The 23,695-nt window shown below is 36.6% G+C and overlaps 1 protein-coding gene across 1 annotated transcript; it reads left to right on the top strand.

Annotated features, from left to right (window-relative positions):
* The first annotated feature begins 5,093 nt into the window (after positions 1 to 5,093).
* On the top strand, positions 5,094 to 23,037 carry pkp3a (plakophilin 3a). The gene is made up of 13 exons (XM_084094333.1): positions 5,094 to 5,484; positions 8,652 to 8,746; positions 10,106 to 11,079; positions 13,090 to 13,213; positions 13,303 to 13,507; positions 15,448 to 15,622; positions 16,547 to 16,664; positions 16,769 to 16,933; positions 17,016 to 17,198; positions 17,969 to 18,122; positions 18,212 to 18,407; positions 18,495 to 18,582; positions 21,198 to 23,037. The coding sequence occupies exons 1-13, from the start codon at positions 5,259 to 5,261 to the stop codon at positions 21,231 to 21,233; spliced, it is 2,739 nt and encodes a 912-aa protein (XP_083950459.1). The 5' UTR covers positions 5,094 to 5,258; the 3' UTR covers positions 21,234 to 23,037.
* Positions 23,038 to 23,695: the final 658 nt, after the last annotated feature.

The following is a 23,695-nucleotide window of genomic DNA, read 5'->3' as shown; positions in this document are numbered from 1 at the left end:
ACATTCATACTCTTTTTAGTCTAGTCAAGTTTTAGTCGACGAAAACTGATGACATTTTAGTCTAGTTTTAGTCAACGAAAACTGATGACATTTTAGTCTAGTTTTAGTCGACGAAAACTGATGACATTTTAGTCTAGTTTTAGTCGACGAAAACTGATGACATTTTAGTCTAGTTTTAGTCAATGAAAATTGTATTTTAGTCTCTTTTTAGTAATGCGATTCTATTTAACCCAGTCAATATATAATTTCAAACAAGGCTATCTTATTATAGGCTATTTAGTAGGCCTATATTTAGGGCTGTGACGGTGGCAGGTTTTTTTTACCACCGCGGTATTATTATTAAAAAATAATATTAAATTTTAATATTCGGGGGGTTATTAAAAAAAAAAAAAAAAACTCGTTTTATATTTCCACACAAAGACGCGTGATACGCTCTGCGCTTTGAGCGGGATGTGGGACACGAGCAGGAAAACACGAAGATATCGATCTCTTTATGATATCTTCGTGTTTTCTACTTGATGTAAATTGGTTTGAAGAGCGAATTTTATCCTCCACAAGGGCAAGATATTTAGGCTGTGTTTGAGATTGCGCTGCCAGAGAAAGTGAAACTAAAAATCACCCACACGTGTCAAACGCGCTTTACAACTAAACTCGCGCCCAATGTCTAATATAACAAGCACAAACTGTGTTAAAAAGAATTTGACATGCAAGTACAAATGTAGGCTATCTGTCCTACAGCGTTTTTCTACTTTACCACAGTAAAGAATACGAATATAATAGGCTTAATTAAAAGTGAACCAAGAAACGTTTATAATAGGCTACCTTTAGAAAATGGGTGAGACGTGACGTGAGTGAAGATTTGGGAAAAGAAACAAGAGATTCCATGCAGGGATGAGTCACGATTTTTGGATATTCGATTAGTTTATTTAATTATAAAATATCGAATAGGTTGTGCGATTATACTCTAAAATAAAATCTCCATGTTCTGGCGCTAATGCGGTGACGTGTTCATGTAACAAGAGACGCTGCCAATAACGCACATAACAGCTGTCACAAAGAACCAGCAAAAGTAATGATTATGAATGTGTCAAATATATCAATGAGACATTTTAATAGAATAACTAATGGAGTAATATATGGTTAAATTCGCTGATAATCGGGTGACCAGATCGCAATCCAGAATTTAAAGCCGACAAAGCTATGGGTTCACGCACAACTCTCTCATTCGTCGTGACGTTACATTTCGTCTCGTCTCGTTTTGGTCAACGAAAATGAAGAGACATTTTAGCATAGTTTTTATTTTTTAAACCACATTTAGTCTCGTTTTTATTCGTCAACGATATTGCATTATACATGTATTTTAGTCATCGTCACATGACCATGCATTTACGTCTAGTCTCGTCTCGTTTTCGTCAGGTGATAACGGTTCGTTGACGACAATATTTCGTCATAATTTTCGTTGACGAAAGCAACACTAGATTATTGCAACCACAATAATCATGTGGCATAACTGGGATGGTGATGGAATTCTGTGGTTAGTTCTGAAGAAACTATTCATTGCAGTTAATAAAATAATGAACATTACATTAATTAAACTCAGTACACATTAAAAAAAAACACACACAAAAAACAAAACACAGCACATAATACAAGACAAGACACAACAAAACAAAGCAAAACAAACAAAAAACTCAAAACACACACACAAAACACAACATACAACAAAGCAATACAAAATCAAAACAAAATAAAACAAATCTAAATAAAACAAAAAACAATAAAAAACAACAACACACAACTAAATCAATGCAAAGGAAACCAAATTAAACAAAAGCAAAGCAACAAAAAAAAAAACTCAAAGCAAGGATAAAACAAAAAACTAAACAACACAATACAACACAACAACAAATAAAGCAAAATAAAACGCAAAAACAAGCATGCAAAAATGAAAACATAACACTCAACAAAGCAAAGTAAAAACAAACAAAAAAACACAGCAAAGCAACTTAAAAACTCAAAACGCAAAAACAAAATAAAGCAAAGCAAAACAAACCAAAAAAAAAAACTCAAAATAAAAAAACAAAACACAAAGCAAAGCAAGGATAAAACAAAACAAAAAACACACAAAAACGAAACAACATAAACTGTAATACAGCAAAACCAAGGCAAGGCCAAACAAAACAAACAAATAACTCAAAACACAACACAACACAAAGCAAGGATAAAACAAAAAACACACACCAAAAGAAACACAACACACAACAAAACAAAACAACAAAATAATAAAATAAATAACTTTACTTAGAAAGGAAGGAAAGGTTTTTAAAATGACAAAGAAACCTATACCAAGCTATGCTTTTACTTTTTGATTTGATCACACTGCAGATGATCAATTTGTTAAACCATATACAAGTAGTTTATACATTTCATATAGTGTCTTTATGCTTCGTGACAGTAGTTTATATGATCATAATTGATCGACAGTACACGTTTCACAGGGCATATTATTTGAGAGTTGTCGGACTCCACGTCTAAGGTGAATTAAGGTGGTAGAAAAGTTGAAAATGCTTTCTCATAGGGAAGGGCAAGTGATTCTGCCTTTGGCTGAATGACACTTTTGACACCTGCCCTGGCCTGAGGAAATCTCTATCAAATATTCACCTTTACTTCTCAAAGTGACTCATGATGGCACCGAAGTTCAGTACTGTACACTATTAGTGGATGCCACCCCACTGAAACACTGATTGTCTTATACATATGATTAAATAATGGCATAATCCTTGGAAGACTTTAATTAAAATTAAAATTAAAATATTTCACTCCAAACTAACAACTGCCAGTAGTGATTCACAGACTGAAAGTTAGTTGTATAAGGTTATATATTGTTATATACCAGTCAAAATTTTGGGGTCATTTTTATTTATTTAGCATTAAATTGAACAAAAGTGACAGTAAAGACATTTATAATGTTACAAAAGATTTCTATGTACGTTTGCTTTGTCACACTAACATAATACAAATGTAGAGGTATTTAAAGGTCAGGCTTAAAATTGGTGATTAGTATAAATTTATCTTGCTGGTCATTGCTAAACCAAATTATTGTAATTTTAACTGTAAAAGACTGTAAAAATGTGACTGTAAAAACCTGTTAATTGGTTAACAGTAAGTTATATTTATGGGGAAAAATTTAAATAGACCTAACCTTACATTTCATGTAATTTTACAGTGAAGTACTGTTAAATGTACCGTTTTAGACGTAAAAAAAAATAGCAATAATGTAGTGAAAAGCCTTAAACTGACATTCCCATTCCCAATATTTTGAGATTCTGATGATTAAACCAATCTCCTTCATTGTAGTAACTTAAATTTTTCATTTCAATGAACTCAAAATTTGAAGGCAACAACTTGCTTTTTTAAATTAAACCAAACAACATTTTTATTACAGTTTTACAGAATTATTCTGGCATCCACGATTTTTTATTTTTTTATTATTATTTATTTCTGTGAAACTGTATTTTATTAGGTTGTTTTACCCTGCTCACGCCTTGCCTGGCGTCTGCATCACACCTACATGTGCAGACTCGCCCATTTTGTCTGTTTCTCTCCGCTACAACTGTGTGTCTGTCAACTACACACACATACACACACACACGCACGCACACACACCTCCTTTAATTCAGGGGATTGGTAACCACAATAGTGATCATGAATACAGACACGTATTGTTTTAATAGTGATATTAAGGGCGTTGCCACTGCCAATTCTATATCTTCTTGCCTCTCTGTGACATCTGTCAGATTCTGTCAAGCGAACTGTGAGAGAGATCAATAAATATACAGCCCAACAACATTTTCTCAGTAGGCTACTGGAACTATTCACTAAATCCTGCTGATTGGTGAGTAGCCTAGTAGTACAAAGATTGGTGAGTACAATATAAAAGCAAACACTTTCTATTTGTTTTCAGCTTTCAATTTTTACTTGTCCTCTCATGAACTAGCATGATTCAGTTTTGTGAACAAGCATGGAAATGCTGTCTGAACAGAAATCTAGTATCACAGACAGTGACTCAGTGACTGACGGGCTTGATAACTTTGTGAGGAAAGTTACAAATGAAGCTTATTTGTTTTATAAATGATGACATTTCCAATGAAGTTTCCTGTGATGACCATCTGCATTAAGAATCTAATTTCAAATCTAAAGCTAAATCGAGTTTATGCCATTGGTAAAATTCAGTTGAAAAGTAGCCTATCGTTATTTTTCATCTGATAGTTTACATTAGTGCTTGAGCAATGAGTATCATAGAAAGCAAAGGCTCGCGTTTCCCGGCTTCTCTCGTTGCTAGGCGACGACACAACAACAACCTGTTCAAACGGAGATATACGTCACCTGCATGTCAGAGCGCGTTCTCTTCGAACTATCGCTGCAGTGACGACAAGAAGAACGAATCAAAATGTATTTATTTAAGTATTAACTGTAATGAAAGTATGCTGTACTGACACGAAAAAACGTGTCATGTTATTTAATTGTATGCTACTTTTCAAATTTACACTGCAAACAATGTTTGTCAGGTAACCTAAAAAAAAGTTATTATTATTTTCATGATTCAAACATATTTGTATAATTTATTTCTAAATACTGTAATGAGAAAAAAAACCTCATTCTCGTTACTGAATTGGAAAAGAATAGAATAAGGCCTATAGCCCACTATTAACATAACCATTTACACTGTAAAAAAAAGAAGAAAGTTGCTGCCTTAAGTTTACTTGGATGTTTAAACCATTTCAACTTAAATTACATAAAACTGACTTAAAAAAATTAGTTGAATCTTGTATAACTTATTTTAAAAAAGTTGAATTGATATATCTATATATATATATATATATATATATATATATATATATATATATATATATATATATTAGGCCTATAACATATTTTGGAAAAATATTAATTGGACGTATATTTCCATTTTACTTGCTCAAATAAAACTAAAGAAGAGCCTCCTTTTGTTCGTTCATGAGTGTACCTGGCTCAGGTAACCGATGACTCACTTAAGCCCCGCCCACTTTAACTCCCACCTGCGAAAAAGCCTCAGAGTTCAGAACAAACGTCAGTAGTGCGTCGCCTCACAGTTCCAGCATCAGCGCAGAGAAACACAAGCTGACTAACAGAAGACGCCTTTATTGCGGGGATCTATCTTTTTCCACTCTCTCTGGTGGGACTGTAACTTTTCAGCTCGGTGCCATCGTCGCTTCGCAATGAGTGTGAGCGTGACCACGGAGAACGTCTTTCTGACGGCGTTGCAGCCCAATTCGACCGTCAGTACTTACGCGGTCCCGTCCGAAAACGAGCTCGCGCACGGCGGGTCTCACGGAAAGGATGAGGCGAGATTTAAGCGCGTGCACCAACAGGTGACCATGAGACTGAAGGAGAAGCCCACGCTCCCGCGCCAGAACGGATCCTCGTCACAATACGCAGCCTCAGGTGTGTCCCCGTGCTCTTTGATCTCATTGTAATACAGCTACAATAACGCAACAGCCTTTGAATTATTAATCTACTCATCATCTGACTTTGTGCTGTGCTATATACAGTATGCGGTTTCATTTAACAATGATCCGGAGTTGAATTTCATCTTTATTAACTTTTATGGAAGTACTTTTTTGGGTTTATCCTTGAACTTGATTTGATTTCAAAAGCAAATGCATTATTATTAAATTCACAGGCACAGTATGTACTGTGTTGTTTACACTTAAGAACACTGTAAAAGAAAATATTCAATAATTTGTATTTTTGTAATTGATTATTATTTTTTTTGCCATGAAAATAGCCTTAGATGCTGACATGGCATAAAATAAAACAATCTATCTATCTATCTATATGATCAATAAGTTATGACAGCACATGTTTTTACTTTGCTTGAACTCATCAAAATAAGTTAAGCAATTTTTGACCATTTTTATACGTTATACAAGATTCAACTCAGTCAGAGTCAAAGTCAGTTTAGTGTAATTTAATTTGAAATGACTTAAACATCCAAGTTGGTTGTACTTAAAAATTTAAGGCAGCAACTTACTTTTACAGTGTATGCAAAAAACATTAAATATTTATGAGAAAAAAAACTGCCTGTTGCAAAACTGTGGTCACATGGTTTCTGTTAAATAAATTAAGACAAAACATCACACGGCATTTGTACATAATGCATGTCAGTATGACAAAGTTGAATATGTGCCTTTAAGCTAAACTAAGTTGAATGCAGGCTACCTTTGTTTCAGTTGATAATAAAAAACAGTGGCATAAATGGTGGTTCGTTCACATCAGGCGTGGTAGATTTAGCTTTCCCCATTGTTCTTGAACATGGTGATTAAAATGAAGGTGATGAAATAGGGTGGGAAAGTTTTGAATTCATGATTTTTTTTCTGCATCAATGAGAATGGATATAAGCAAAGGTTTTTACAAAAAGGACAAATAAGTGGCACTTGCAGAGCAGACAGAAATACAATACTTCTGGTCTGGTGTGAATCATTTACATGGGCGAGTTGAACAAGGTTCAAGTGTAATCTCAGTTCCTGTTACACGACAAGTGAGAGTGAAAGTTTCAGAGCTCTCCTTTGAAAAAACCCAACCCACGCTAAACAAAAAAAGTACTTGGCATCGCACAAAAGGGAGGCACGATTTGGTGCCGTCAGTCATAATGCAGTGAATATCAATTGCCATGACGGAAAAGCCAAAGAATTTAATCTTTCTTTCTCAATGTAGAAAGCCAAACTCTTTGTTTCAGTCCACAACCTTAGTGAAACTATATGATTGTAAATACACCCAAACTTCATTATACATTTGTGTGTATACCATCCTTTGAATGCACTCAAACGCATTTGGTTGATTTAAGTGGTTAGGACAAAAAGTGGTTGAATTCCTGGCTTTATGAAGGTCTGCCGCAGCTATTTTCAGGGTTTAACCTCTGGTGCTTAGCGGATACATTAACCAGCGGACCCCTGGTTTATGAGGTACCTGCATTTTGACAAGTTCAAACAGCCTTGCATATTCCTGTTACTGGCCCAAGGCTTCCTGGAGGACGTCTTGAGAATGTCTTAGCTAGATCTGACAAGAGTTTGAGAGAAACAATTTTTTTTTTTTTTTTTGAGATGTAGGTCAAGTGGATTGTTTTAAAGCAATGCATTTTGAACATTCAAAATTTGACTTCTGGTGCAAATAACTTAGTAAAGTAAAGTTAGTAAAGTTATTTGTGTTTACATCAGCTATGCAATGCACTAGGGCAGGGCGAGGCAGGGAAAAGGGTGTGTGTTTTTTGGGTAGGGACATCGGGAGTGGCCCAGTCATCAGACCGGTTCTGTCTATTCTGCCACTGTTGTCTACAACTCACTCTACACTTATTCACTCAATAAACGCTTATACCACTCCCAAATTCGCGTTCTCAAACGCGTGTACATACATGCCCATAGATGCAACCCCATCTGTTGCTGAGCCAGAACATAATAGTTTGTTGTAAACTTGCACTGCAGTATTTTGTGTAACTCTAGAATTTTGCCTCACATTGTACTTGCAGTGTCATCAAGGGCATATGCTGAGCACACTGACTCAGCTGTAAAGTTAGACTCGATGTCTTTACGGGACACGAATCTTCAGCTTTACATTTGAACGTCTGTAACTTATTTCCCACTGCTATCAATAAACACAGACTGTTATGCTATCCATGCAAACAAGACATGCAAACGTACATACAACAAGGAAGCAAACAAACTATCAAATAACTATTGTGCCAGTTTACAAAGTAGATGTACAAACATGCACATTGGCATCAAAAACATGAAACAAAACAAAGTTGTTTAATTAATTGGAGCAGATGTGCATGTTTACATACAAACTTGCGTGCGAAAAGCTGTCGTAAACATTATTAAATTTAAACAAAACAACTAATTTGTTTGTTTAACTGTTCAATGAAAGAACAAACATGCATGTTTACATAAAAACATGTTTACATAAACATGACTAAAGTGAATCAAAACGCATTTGTTTGATTAAGTTCCATCAAAGAAAAAAAAGCATGTTTGTGTACAAACTTGCGTATAAAGGCGTCATAAACATGGTTTAAGGGAAACAAAACAACAACGTTATTTGTTTAATTGTTGTATTAAAGAATGTGCATGCATGTTTACAATGCTTTGTTCATAGTTGCGTGGATAGTTAATAGTTTCACGAAATTTCATTAGTTTAATCTAGCTGATTTTCTTTGTCAATGCTACCTGATTGGTCATAGTGTTTTGGAGAATTTTTTTTTGTTTGTTTTTTAACTAAAGGAAAAAAGTGGCAAAACATTTAGAGATCAGAAAAGCAAGAATTGCTGATCAAATGCCATCCTCTTAGAATGAGGATCTGTGGTTTAATTGTAGCTGGTTATAGTTAATGGCTTCAGTCTACACCAACTGGGTAATTTAATGAAAAGTTAAGGTCATGAGTTTTATTTTCCTGATTAAAATGCACTGTAGCTGAGCTGCTATGTGTGACGCTTGTGTTCAGAAACTTGTAGAATGTGATAACACATTGAGGATAACTAGTCCATTATGTTTTTCACAGTCAAAAATCCCCATTCCGCTGAACATTTCTATTAATTCTCTGTATTTTTCTTCTCTTAGAGTCTGGAGATTATTCAGCCATGACAAAATTTTCAACAATGAGCAAAAACGTCACCCCAAATTTCAGCTCCTATTCCCTCAGCAGATCAACGATGGTAAGATTCTTCCCACTTATAAACATAAATATTTTATTGTTGTTTGCTTGTTTTAAAGATATATCACACATTGAGCTAAGTTAAAGAATTTTGTTTTGTGTGTGTGTGTGTGTGACTGTATGGACGTGTATCTTGTCCAAATATTGAAAATGAGTAATGGAGATTGTGTTAGTTAGGTGTGATATTTCACAGGCCAGCTCTACTCAACAACCTCATATGAAATGTCACAAGCTTACAAATCACTTTCAGTTATTTTCTTATTGAGTAATACTGTGTTTAAATTTGGGCTGTTGATTTAATGTATTAAAAATGCATTAAATGTATGGCTCACACTTTATATTAGGTGTCTTTAAATACTATCATGTTGTTTTGTAAAACACTCTTGCTGCTATTGAGGTGGGATACGGGTAATTTTAGGGACAGGTTTGGTGGGATGGTTTGGTTTAGGGATGGGATAAGGTGTAAAGGAATGATCAACCGTCAATAATTCAAACTTAAAATATCACCCAAATGTTTTTGCACTTATCATTATCTGAATTATCTTAATTTTGGGGCATTTCTCCAGAAATATCAATGTGATTAAAGGGTTAGTTCAGCCAAAAATGAATTCAGTTACTCACCCTCATGTCATTCCAAACCCATAATACATTCGTTCATTTTCGGAACACAAATGAGGATATTTTAATGAAATCTGAGAGCTTTCTGTCCCTCCATTGACAGACTACACATCTACCAATTTCAAGTCAGGTCAAGTCAAGTCACCTTCATTTATATAGCGCTTTTTACAATCCAGATTGTTTCAATGCAGCTTTACAGTGATAATAGGAAATTAATGCAACAAAGATTGTTTTGGCTTTACAGCAGCTCTAGAAGAAAGTCATTGTCCAGTTTAAGTAAGTTTTCGATTGATTCATTTCCGCTGTAAAAAATAATTAGTTATTAACGTAGGGGCCGTTTTCTCTGCACCGTTTTCAACTGAAAACAGAAAACTTTTCTAATCGTTCAATTACACGACAATGGTGTTTTGGTGGCTTGAGAATGCAAACTTTGAAGTTTTTGAAAACGAGTTTTGAAAGCGATACCGTTATCATCCCTGTTTAAACTTCAAAAACGTGATTCTGTGAAAACGGTGACGGCATGCATATGGGTATTACGTGTTTAGTCTATAGGCATGCGTGTTTGAATATGAGGGTAAATGATAATGACAGAATAAAAAAATGTGGGTGAACCAACCCTTTAATATCATTTGTATTGATAAATTAATCAACATATGTAATTCGATAACATTTTAATCAATTGATAGCTATAGTTGATATTGTTATAGATATTTGATATTCATCATTTTCTTGTTTCTACTAGGCCCAGCGTCCATCACAGTACTCTAGTGGTGGTTTCTCATCCCGCTCTGCCGTTGATTTCGCCCCAAGAGCCAAAATGAGTTACACAGCAGGAGGAGGAGGAGGAGGTGGCGGCGGAAGCGGGGCATATTACCAGGAAGATGTCGTGGGTGGCGGTTACCAGGCTGGCGGATACCAAGCTGGTGGTTACCAAGCTGGTGGTTACCAAACTGGCGGTTACCAAGCTGGCGGTTCTCAAACTGGCGGTTACCAAGCTGGCATTTACCAAACTGGCGGTTCTCAAACTGGCGGTTACCAAACTGGCGGTTACCAAACTTGCGGTTACCAAACTGGAGGTGGCCCAGTTCAACTGCAGCAGGTTGGTGCAATGACTCGTTCCTTCAGCCGAATGGGGGGCGACCCGGAGACGATGTCGATGCATTCCATGCGTGTGGCATCCGTGCCACGCCAGGTTACTACTTCTTGGGTGGCACAGGATGACAGCGACGGCAGCCTAGTTTCCGAACGTGATGCCACTTATACACAACAGGCTTCCGTGAGCAATGGCTATGCTGCCAAAACCTTCCCACGCCAGTCCACGTACACCACTAGAGTGAATGGATTTGAAAGCGGACAGCAGCAGGTCAGCTCCATGACGCTACCGGCCATGAAACGCTCCCTCAGCGGGACACTCGCCCCTAGCGGCGGAGGAGGCATGGAGCAGGAGGTCTACATCAGCCGGCAGTCCTACAAAGGCCCCGCCCACCGCACCATCAGCCGAATCAACAATCGGCAAACGAGTCGCACGTCCAATGTCTCATCATCCGGCATGTACGGAAGTGTTGGAGGATTCAGTGGCTCCCAGGGCAACCTGGCGCTGGTGCAACAGGGAAGGCTGTCGCGTGCCGGCTCCGTAAGGAGTATGCATAGTGTTGGGAAAGGCATGGATGTGTTTGATGGCATGGATTTCGATGGAAGCACGGGCAATCTAAGCGGGTAAGAACACTTACCTTAGGTGTGTGAAAATAGCGAAATAGCAAAACGTCCCAAATAAGTCAAGGCAAGGAAGAATTTATTTGATTTTATTGTGTTTTTTTTCACTCAGGTGTTACATAAGGGTCATTAAGTTTTTATGCTAACACCAGATTTAATTATGAACAAGCTTATCTTTTGGTTTGCGCCCATCAAGTTAATGATTACAAAATGTGAACATAATCTAATTAAAGTAATGTGAAAATGTATTTTCAAATTGGATTATATAAAAAAAAAGGCATGGTAGCATAGTAAAAAAAAAAAAAAAAAAAAAAAAAATATATATATATATATATATATATATATAATTATATATATATATATTATTATTATTATTATTATTATTATTATTATTATTATTATTTTTTTTTTTTAGATATTTTTTTTTTTAACTATGCTACCATGCCTTTTTTATATATATATATATATATATATATATATATATATATATATATATATATATATATATACCCCTGATAAGATAAGATTTTGAATATACTGCTCATTTAACAGCAGTAACTATTAACTAAGGGTGTCTGGTATCCAAACATCTGGAAATTGTCTTTTAAATGACTTTAAAGATGTAAGCAAAAGTAGTATGCTAGCACCATTAGCGTAAAGCACCACTAGAGTAAAACACAACTTAAAAGTAGGTCTAATTGCTTAAAATGCACAAATAACATGTGTTCAACCACAAATGACATGTTTTACCAAACGCTTCCATATTACTGTCGGTCAAAAATTCCCTGAATTATGCATTATAACTATAGTTGAGCCACACTATATTTTACAACAAACACTGCATATTACTGTTTGCAAATTAGCCTGTTAGCTATTCTCGTTAAAACACTAAACTAGGTGTGCAAGTATGGCTAACAGTGATTACCCACAGTGAGTGCAGCACTGACCTTTGAACCAAGAAATTATTCATACTTTGCTTTAACAGCCTGTCAGTACACCCACACTTAGCTTATCTGTCCTTGTTGCGCTAAAACTGTGTGTGTGTGTGTGTGTGTGTGTGTGTTTGATTTTGCCCAGCCCTGCCTATATGTGTGTAAAAAGTGAAGAGCGAGTCTGTTGTGCAGGCACACCCAAACCAGTCCAGCCACCTCACACTTCACACACCCTGGGAAAAAACACACACACTTCCTAGCACTCCAGCGACATGCACAAGCACACACAAACACACATAGAGGAATGTCCTCTTAAGCAAAACTTTTTTTCAAATAATGCTGACTCTTAAAATGGAAGTAGTACTAGTTAAGAACTTAAGTAACTTGACAAAGGAATAACCTCTTTCTTCAAGCTCCACTCTAGGCTCAAATCACAATGAATAGTGTTTTTCTTTAACAATAGTTTGGAACATTGAGAAGAGCGTTGACAAGAAATTATGGGTAGAAGAATTGGGAAACTTGGATTCTAACCCAAATTCCCTACATAAGCTCCAAAGCTCATTGCTAAAGTTCACATGCTAACGACACGCTAAGAACATTTTGCTAACATTCCCATTAAGTCTCTGAACGTTCAAAACGTACAGTTTTTAAAAAAAATATTTTTTCTTGGTTATGTGAACATTAAGGCAAACATTCCATTTGATCACTCTTCAGACATTATGGGAACGTTACTTTAGAATGTTCTGAACATTCTGAAACAAGACGTAACAAAAATGCCAACGAAAACATTTCAGAAAGAAAACACTCAATGAACAATGTATAAATAACGTTTTTGTGCTAACGTTTTGAGAACACAAGACCAGATATCTTTGAACAAACATTTTATTAGTGTTACTGGAAGAACGTTGGTTCATAACTTTAAGAGAACCTTGCCAGAACGTCCTGAGAAACGTCCCTGTTAGCTGGGTAAAATTTAAAAGTCCTTGAAGAAAACCTACAATATGAACATACACAGCTAAGCAATATCACCATCTTTACAGGACAAATTTACTAAATAAAAGTTCAATTTTTTTTTGTATAGACTCAACACCTTGGACATGCCTTCTGCCATTAAATATCTTGATCAGTCCGATCCTGGCCTTCAGATGTTGGGAGCTGCCTACATCCAACATGAGTGTTACCATAATAACGATGCAAAGAAACTGGTATGCAGTTGCTTTTCATCTGAAGAAACATTCAACTGAAATGTGTAAATGGGTCTTCGATTTGAATAGAACGTCTGTGTTTCTTTCAGGTGAACCAGGCGAAGGGAATTCCTCTCCTGGTGCAGCTGTTCAACAGTGAGAACCAAGAGGTGCAGCGCTACGCGACCGGCGCCACCAGGAACCTCATCTATGAGAACATGGAGAACAAAGTGGCCCTTATTGAAGCCGGCGGGATCCCCAAGCTCATACAGGCCCTAAAAGAACAAGACGACGAACTCCGCAAGAACATCACAGGTGGGCGTTTCACTCATGTTGTTCTAGTTAAATTTACTGCCATTATAATTGCCATTGGAACACGTGTTTTTCATTATTTTGGCCCTGTTTACACCTGATATTAAGATGCGTTTTGGTTGATCGGATCATAAGTAGACGAGGGAGACACACGTTTACACCTGGTGTTTTAATCCGTCTCTTTTGTCCACTTTCAACCACTTCTGTCCTGATTTCTTCAAGGGGAGGGTCTATGGGTGGGTAAATGTATGGGCTTTTTCAGATCTTCTGATCTAATGTACAAAATAAGCTTGCGAAATGTACATATGATTGCTCACCGAGACCCCGTCTGGTTTAAATCGCATCTGGCTCCCATAAAGTTTACGCGTTAGGTCAATAGACGGAGAGTAGACGGTCTTTTGTGGCTGTTTGAACACATTCGACCACATGAGCGTTTACACTATAAAAGCAACCCGGTCGGATGTGTTTTCAACTACCTCTGGAAGTGGTCGAAAGTGGAAAAGCTCAAAATGTTTTAGACCCCGTTTACACCTGTATTTAGCACCGTCTACTTGTGATCCGATCAACCAAAACACATCTTAATACCAGGTGTAAACAGGGCCTATGACGCAAACGTTTCCACATGTGCCTTTGATTGTGAATTTGATTTCTTGGGCTGCATAGCAAAGCTTAATTTTCACACGAGAAGCCTAAAGGGCCGGTTAAATTTACTGTTATTCGACATGTTTTGCGGGCAATTCAATAGGAATCCAAGCGATCAGGAATTTCGCTTAAGGATGAAAGTTTTCGTCATGCAGATTTCATAATGGGTTCAAGTTGGGTTCATGGATTTATCCGTTTATCAGCCTCTTGTTTCACATCCTCTTTTACAACAGGCCTGCATAAAAAATACTCGGTAACACTAGTTTAGGTTCCAAGTCTCACTATTAACTAGTTGCTTATTAGCATGCATATTACTAGGATATTGGCTGTTTATTAGTACTTATAAAGCACATATAAATGCCTTATTCTGCATGACCATATTCTACATTTCTAATCCTACCCAATAATACCTAAACTTAATTACCTTACTAATTATTAATAAGCGGTAATTATGAGTCTGAGGCAAAAGTCATAGTTAATAGTTAGTTTAGAGAGAGAATTAGACCCTAATCTAAAGTGTGACCAACACTTTATGAAGATTATAGCTGAGAGTTAAAGGGATAGTTCACCCAAAAAAATAAGTTCTTGGTTTGCACACATTTTTTACCACTTTATTTACGAAATATTAATCTCCAACATTAATCTCCAAATATTAATCTCTAAAAGACCTTAATTTGTGTTTGAAGATGTCGGTTTGAAACGACATGAGGGCGAGTAAATGATGACAGCATTTTCGTTTTTGGGTGAACTTTCCCTTCAACGTGCAATCACATGATTCACAAGTGAAATTTGCGAAATTTTGCAGGGAAAAAAGGTCCATTGTCTAGTCATGTAGCGATGCATGAAGCGCAGCTCACACACAGAAGTCACTTCCGAACATGTTTTTTCAAAGTCAGTCTAGATGTGTGTGTATGCAGGGCGTTGACCGATCTCTCAGGGTTGCATTAAGCTGCATTAATTATTGCTCAGCGTTGTCTCGACATGTGCCGTGGAATGAGCGGACTCCTGTAGCGAAGGTTCGTGAGTCAGTTTTATGCCAGTGCTTACGGCTCTGTGCGTGTCTGGATGTGCAGGAACCTCAATAAACATGTATCTATGAGAACACCACTACTACATGGGCACAGCATGGGGGCTTTTAGGAGGATGACATCATAACGAAAGTCAAGGAGGATGTAAATCATTTACATGCAATTTCAATTTGTGATTTTTGATCTGTTTTTTTCTCTGTTTGTTTCCTTATCTATTTCCCATGGCACTTTCCCATGCTCTTTTCCTCTTTATCTGTCTCTCATTCCCTGTAGGTATTCTGTGGAATCTGTCCTCTAAGGATAACCTGAAAGAAAGGTTGGCACGGGACACTCTTCCCGAATTGACGGAGAAGATTCTGATTCCTCTCTCTGGCACTGGGGAACAGGACATCATTGAGCTGAGCGCCTCAGAGTCCGACATCTTCTACAACACCACTGGCTGTCTCAGGTACACACACGTGCACACACGCACACACTTTTTTGAGTTCCCCTTTACTACTTCCTGTTCCCATAGGAACTTCATGAACTTCAGTGAATGAAAATCCCCTCTAGGCACGTCACTGCTAGGAAACCTGAGAACAAGAACACTTAAGAGTCATGTTTCTATCCAAAACCCAACCCGAAAAGAAATTATATTTTAGGAAATTTTAGGAAATGAAGCCTGTTTTTAGGACTGTTATTTTTATTAAATTATAGAAAATGACTTCTAGTTTTAGGACGGTTATATTGTAAAAATATATATTTTTTTATTATTATTATTATTTATTTATTTTTGACGTTAAGACATTTTATTTTTTTGGAAAAGCCTGTTTTTTTACATTTTGGGTTGTGTTAAACTTTATTTTAAGGTGACAGTTACATTGTACTTAAATAAGTAATATTAATTAACTAAATGTACTTACTATAGAGATACAGTTAGGGTTTGGTTTAGGGTTAGTTACTTGTAATGATGTATAATGTACTGTTATTACTATAGTAAGTAATTGTAGTAATTAATAACTACGTCACCTTAAAATAAAGTGTTACCCTTTTATTTTTATAATTTTTTTTGAAAATTACAGAAAATAAAGCTGATTTTTGGGACTGTTATTTTTTGAAAATTAATAAATAAAGCCTATTTCTATTTATTTTAAATAAATATACTATATATATAAGTATATTGAAAATATACTTAAGACTCACCACTGAGAATAATGGTGACTACAAATAAATGTATTTTAAAAAAATGAAATACATACAGTATGTTGCAATCAGGGTGTGGCAGATAGCCATGGGAATGGAGTGAGAATATATAACGCATAATAATAATCATTTCAAATTGAAATTATTCAATTTCTAAGACATTATTTCAATCCTCTGCTTCCTTGTACAGGAACTTGAGCTCAGTGAACGAGAAGACCAGAAAACAGATGAGAGAGACCAATGGCCTTATAGATGCTCTGGTTGGCTATATTAACAAATCCTTGTTGGACACTAAAGTGGAAGAGAAGGTAATTGTGTAACACACATTTTTATTTATTTTCTGCCTTTGTTGGTGACTCTGCTTGCAAATGATGTGTTTACATGGCCATTCATGTGCGTGTTCCTCTTTCAGGGTGTGGAGAACGCGGTGTGTGTGTTGAGGAATCTGTCCTATCAGCTGTACAGTGAGATTCCCCTCTCGATTCTGATGCGTTTGGAGGGTCCAAGCCGAGCTGAGGGCTCTTCAAAAGGAGAACCTATCGGCTGCTTCACCCCTAACAGCAAGAAGGCCAAAGACGTAAGGAAGACGCTGCTTTCAAATTCCTGTTTCCTATTTCAAAAATTACAGCTTAATCTCATATTTTATTTTTTACTTCCAGAGACAAAATAAGGACCTCGGCACATTTACAGAAGTGTCGCGGCAGCCCAAAGACATGGAGTGGCTCTGGCACCCTAATATAGTGGAGATGTACAATCAGGTGCTTCAGCGCTGTGAGATCAACTCGACCACACGAGAGGCCGCGGCCGGAGCCCTGCAGAACATCACTGCCGGAGAGAAGAGGGTAACACATTTACCTCACTTCATCAGTTATGTTAGCTTCAGCTACCCAGAATATGTGAGAAACTTGCTAGAAATGCCTTAGCTTCTAGCCCAAACATCTTAGCCTGGTTCGGTTTTTATCACAGTTTTAGGGTCACCGTTTTCGGGTACGGTTCAGTATGCGCAATGTTCAGGGGAAAAAAAGGTTTACTGTCAAATAAAAATAAAGAACATAAGAACAAATAACAAACAACAGCACAAATAAATACAATAGAGCAAAGATACAAATAAAATAAACTGCTTTTCAGGTTACTTAGGTATCTAACAGTAGTTTTCAGAAATTGAATAAAGTAATAAAAAGTAAAATTACACTTCATATAATTTTCACTCTATTAATTAAATAGAGATCAGTCCTTATTAAAGTTACAAAAGCTATTTAGTCAAGAGCAGTGAGTGATTTCTTTGTCTTTTGTTGTTTGATTAACAAAAAAATACAGACAGCAGGAATATTAGGCTGCTGTCACTTTAAGACATAACGCACGGATCCAGTACACTGATACACTTGCATTGTCTAAAGATATAACCGACTATGTTAGCATGTCAAGACGGGGCATGTTGACATGATTTTTGTGTGAATTTGTCCGTTCAAGTGCAAGTAGAACTCAATTTAGTATTCATGCGCTGTCTGAGACGTGTGTGCTTCGGAAAAGTGCGCACAACCGTCTGTCTAGCAAGGTCTATAGTAAATGTATTTCAACTATTAAACTTCTCTTTTTCTTTTTTACATCTCAGTGGGCGTCCATTATGAGTCGTGTGGCGTTAGAGCAGAATAGGATGTTGCCTGTCATTCTGGATCTCTTCAAGACCAACAGCGACACAGAGCTCCGTTCTCTCACCGGCTTCCTCAGAAACCTCTCTCGTCATGCCAAGGACAAGAACGATATGGGTGAGGCTTCCTTCTCTAGCCACAAAACTGGAGTCAATCGCACCTCTGTAGCATTAGAGAAGCTCATTGCTCAATTTCTTTCACTTCAGCTTCTAAGGCGGTACAGGCCTTGGTCACCAAACTACCCAGCGACGGTCGCCAGAAGGACCCGTCAAGTGACGTGGTGGTGAACATCTGTGGAGCCCTCAACAACCTGGTGACCAGCAGCATGTTGGCGGCACGGGACATTTCCTACTTCGATGGTCTGTCCAAACTGGTGGGCATCAAGACAGCCCATGACAGCAGGTAAAACTAAAATTCATCCGACTATACAACAATCTCTCAAAATTATATTACTTCCATACTAACGTTGCAATTTCAATTTTCACCCAGTCCGCCCAAACTGAAAGCTTCCAAAGCAGCGGCGACAGTGCTAAGCAACATGTTCCAGTACAAGAAACTACACAAAGATTACAAAAATGTAAGTGTTATGACCATATAAATGATACACATACATTTTTTTCTTTTTAAAAATCGACGTACACTCACATATTCTACATGGAGCGGGTCTTGTGCAACAAATACGCCTGTAAATAGAGTGCATCAGTCGGTTCCAGAAGTAAAAACTAATTTTCTCTAAAAGGAAATTGATGTTGAGCAATAACTTATACACCTTTAAAGACCTAAGACCTACTGTGAGCTACGATGTTGTTATGGATTAACAACATCGTTGTTAATTTGCTTCTGCTGAAGACATCAGGCCACATTATTTCTGCTTATTTTTAAAATAATCGTGTTTAACAGTGGAATTCTACAAAAAACTACATTACCCATGATGCTGTACAGAAAATTACACCAATCAGAGTCTAAATAAATAGCTCTTTAGCTCCGCCCACTTCCATTAAGCACTGCGAATACGTATTTAGTTGATCTCTCTACACTCTCAAAATATTTAAATGTTTATATATACATAAGTATTTTGCAATAAACTTTAAAATATATAGTTTTTATACATATAATCAACGTTTGTAAATGAGTAGTTTAATATTTCTCCATCGTTTTTTAATTTGATAATGCTGTTTGGTTCATGGGATTGTAGTTCTTTCCCTAACTAAAGAAGTTTAATACAGTCTTGTACCTTTGTGTTTTTGTCCGATTTTATTTTTATTTTTTTGCATCAAATCAAAGTTTGTAGTGTTGTGATTCACCTCAAAGCTGATTGGTTTGGTTCATGGCTTATAGCTCTTTAACAAAGACTATTTTAAAATCCTTATGGGAAAAATGAATGAAAAAAAATAAACTTCAGGAACCAACACTGCTGAAAAAAGGGGCGGACAATGCTGCAATCTATTGAGTATTTCTACAATGGTATTGTGAATTGATTCATCCACGCCAGTAGGTGTCAGTATAAAGTACAAGATAACTGTTGTATTTTCAAGTAGAAGACTAAATATTAAACTTTAGTGCATATCTGTTCCCACACAGTGCTTCAGTCATGAATGACCTCAAATCATGTGGTTTGACAAATCATTCTCTTTTTCTACGATTTTTGAAATGTGTGAAAATCCCATCTATTTACACTGAAAGAGCAACTCGAGCCATATCTACAGACCAGAATATCATAGAGACTTGGTGGTGGACTCTTAATCTCTCTTTAATCAGGACGACAAATACGGCAGAAAAAAAACAAACATTTCTACATAGGTATTTCTATTTATAAAAGGTTTGGTTTTGTATGATTCATCCACACCAGTAGGTGTCAGTATAAAGTCCAATACCTCTCCTATATTTTCAAGCAAAACAAATGAAATCGCTCCCTGTACCCTCATTCACTGTTCCCTACATTAGTCCATTAGTTCACTTGAGGGAGTAAATCAAAACGAGTGAGTGAATTCGCACACTGGAAGGGTATCCGCTTTTGCATAGTTCGTACTTGCTGTTTAATAATTATTTGGATCTTAGCAAACTGGCAGCTCCAGTAGTGAAAAAAAGATTTATCTTGAACTCTGTCATGGAAACTATCAATAAACCTTAATTAAATTCAATTTAATAACGAATTATCAAAAATGAATAGATGGATGATTCAGCTGCAGGCGCCATCTTCTGGTCAGACGCGGGACACTCGTTATTGCGGTGCATTATGGGATTGTATGAGTGTACTTGATAACGTCCACTATGGTTTCGAACATCACTTCTAATTGCTGTCCCATCAAATAGTGCCCTATTTAAGGGTATATGGGGCGATTTCAGACACAGTCTAAGTATTGAACTTTGATTCATAACTGCTTCCACACCATTTATGCTTTAGTCATGAATGACTCAAATCATGCGGTTTGACAAACCCACACTTTTCTAAATGATCGAACTTTTGAAGGAGTGACTCAAGCCATGTATAGAGAGCAGAATATTATAGACATGGCAGTGAACGTTTTTGATGTGGGCCAGTCAGCAATACCCTAGCAACCACTTAGAACACCCTAGAAACCACATAGCAACACCCTGGAAACCACTCACAATGCCAGGAGCGACTTAACACAAGTCCTACTCGCATTTACTTGACCAAATTGTAACTTTTAAGTATTTCTATCCGTTTCAGTCAGCTTATAAAGACCCATCCACAGAATGTGTCCGTTACTGTTTGTGTTTAGCGTGTTAAGTAGTTGCTATCATTCCTGCCCTGCCCTCTAGACATTTTCCAGTAATTTGCAGACAGTTTAAAAAGCAACATGCACACACACATTCACACAAACGAACACCTATCATACTAAATAATCAAAAGCAAAAGAGCCTGTTTATTTAAACAATCATATTGGAGTTGCTTCTTTTCCAAAACACACAAACGACCTTGTGTTTGATATGGGAGGTAGAGGTTCAGCCACACCTAAAATGGGGATTTCAGGTGATTTCCTCATGAGCATGTCCAAACACACCATAGAACGCCACGGGTGGAAAAAAACCACAAAAAAAAAAAAACATGTTCTTTCTTCTAACTTCAGATCTGGGATGGTAGCCATGTGTTGCTACCTGGTACAACTATGTGCCTGTTAGGATTAAGTGTCACTCACTCCTGTGGTGTTTTCTGCTTGTGTTTTACAGAAAGGGTACCTGAAAGAAGACTTTTTAGAGATCTAAACCGACCAGATTGTGAATTAGGAGGATATTTAATAAGGACAATGGATAAAGAAAATACGAAATACTGCCGGATCTGCAACATATTTTGAAACATGAAAATGTGGATAACACATTTAGCCTTTTTCCCCCCAAAATCCTCAGGGATTTATTGCAATATTTTTTGTCTTTATTTTTTTATTTTTTATTTTTTACTGGCTGTTGCCTACATTTCTTTTCTTTATTTTTTGTATTATAGGACCACAGACTATCCATGATATAATAATTATATCCTGGGAATTTAATCACTCTTTTTAAAATAGTTAGATATTTGTAAAATATATATATATATATGTATTGTGATGGTAGGGAAGACATTTTAGCATGAAAATTGTAATTGTAATATTATAGATTATTTGAGAAGACTGTCATATGTCTTATAAAACACATAAATATTGTAAACACAGGCCGGAGAGATTCAGGCTGTTAATCAGCCTTTTTGTCATAATAGAGTTGCTTATTTTGTTGCTAGGCTGATTCATTTTTAATGGGTTTTTTTGGTTCTTTGATGTGTGTACAGAAATTGTGTATCATTATTTCCTGTACAAATGATATTTGAGGTTTAATAATAACTATAATGATATGAGGACACATGGCAAAATACCATCTGAATGTTTGAATGGAAATGTTTTCATTTAAACCTGTTGACTTAATGGTTGATGCCACAGGGATCAGAGATTGTTTTTAAATAATTTCTGTTCATTTAAAAAAAATTGTATTTTTCGTAATTGTATTTGGTGCAATATGTGCATTATTTTGACAGTAAGCAACTTTACTCACATGTAGTGTTTTTTTTTATCATGGTTGCCAAATGTTGAATGCTTGGTTTGGGTTGCTATGTTTTCAATTTCTATTTATCTGTCAAACTGTTAACACAGTTTAATAGACTGTTATGAGTGATTTGCAATCTTTAAAGCTGCAGTCCGTAACTTTTTGGGGTTAAAAATTATCCAAAATAATATTTAGTACATAACCAGTCAGTGTTCAAAACTCTCTGCTTGCCTTAGCTCGATTCAAAACGGTAAGCTTGTAATAATGGTACTAAAAGGTTCAAATGACAATCACCAGTGACAACTAGAGATTCACCCGTTGTAAAACGCAAAAGACTTTGGACTTCGGAGTGGCTACAGAAAAAAAGAGACTGCCACCGGGCCCATGCCAAAACAAGGATAATATCGGAAGGGCATTAAATGTAGTCACGCAATGCTGATGTTGTTAACATTAACAATTTGAGAACAAAGTATAATTTGCACGGTTTGACGTGATATGATTAGCGATCGTTAGATTTAATCAGTGCGACTTACTGCAATGCTTTTTTCCTCTTAGTTGGTCAGAACAAAAGTGGATGTTACTTGTTCAGACGACATTTTCCGCACATTCTCCTCAAAACATTGGATTCATCCGCGCTGTGACGTGCCGAGGCACAACCCGCGTAAAGTTGATAACCCTGCGAATAACTGCAATTGCAGATTTCGAACAGAGATGGCGACAAAGAGGAAAAACTACGGACTGCAGCTTTAAATATCTGAGACTTTGTTTTATTGGATCAAGAGTTGATCATGCAGAGGCCTTGGACTTTCTGGCTTTAAGGAATGCATGGAATGTTCTCTCTCCAAAGCCTTTGATGATCGAATGTCTAGTTTGTTTTATAATTCAATTCAATTCAATTTCATTGTTAAAATGCATGTGCGCGAGTGCCATAGATCTATGTTTATGTAAAACACACAATAAAAAGGAAATAAAGTGAGTTTGTGTTTTTGTCAACCTCATGTTGTTGAGATCCTGTATTGAAATATTAATCCTTTGGTGCACTTTTGGCATTTTTGACTGAAAATTAGGGGCCAAGCACCGAAGGTGCGGAGGCACCTATTGTATCTGTTCCCGTTCTTATTATTCTTCTTCCGCCATGGGAGTCTATGGCAGCCCATAGAACCGATTGCAGGAAAGTTGTAATGGTTTTACATTCTGATAGAGGACAGTCCCAGCATTAAGTACACCAATTTTGGTGTGTCTAAGTCATTCCCTCTAGCGCCACCACCTGTCCAAAGTTTCACTAATATTTTGCTAATAACTTTTGAACCGTAAGGCCAATCAACAAAATAATTTTTTCTTCTTATTCCTGAGCTCATGACGATTCGATTCGATTGCACCCTATGTCACCCTATATAAAAATATGGCCGCCATTTTGAATTTTCAAAAAAAGCTACTTTTTCGAACTCCTCCTAGGCCGTTGCTCCGATTTTCACAAAAATTGAACCAGATCATCTACAGACCATGTCGACATAAAGTTATGGAATTCAAGTTGATTCGCTTGACAATTTTCGAAAAAACCCACAAACAAATTTTACGTAGCGCTTGTGAAAACAGACGTAAGGCTGTATCTCCTCAACGCTTTATTGGATTCAGACCAAACTTGGTACATGTCA

The sequence above is a fragment of the Abramis brama genome (genome assembly GCF_963993115.1).
Source record: "Abramis brama genome assembly, chromosome: 20".
Classification (NCBI taxonomy): Eukaryota; Metazoa; Chordata; class Actinopteri; order Cypriniformes; family Leuciscidae; genus Abramis; species Abramis brama.
Note: the sequence above shows the minus strand (reverse complement) of the source record. Positions and strands in the feature narration are given on the sequence as shown.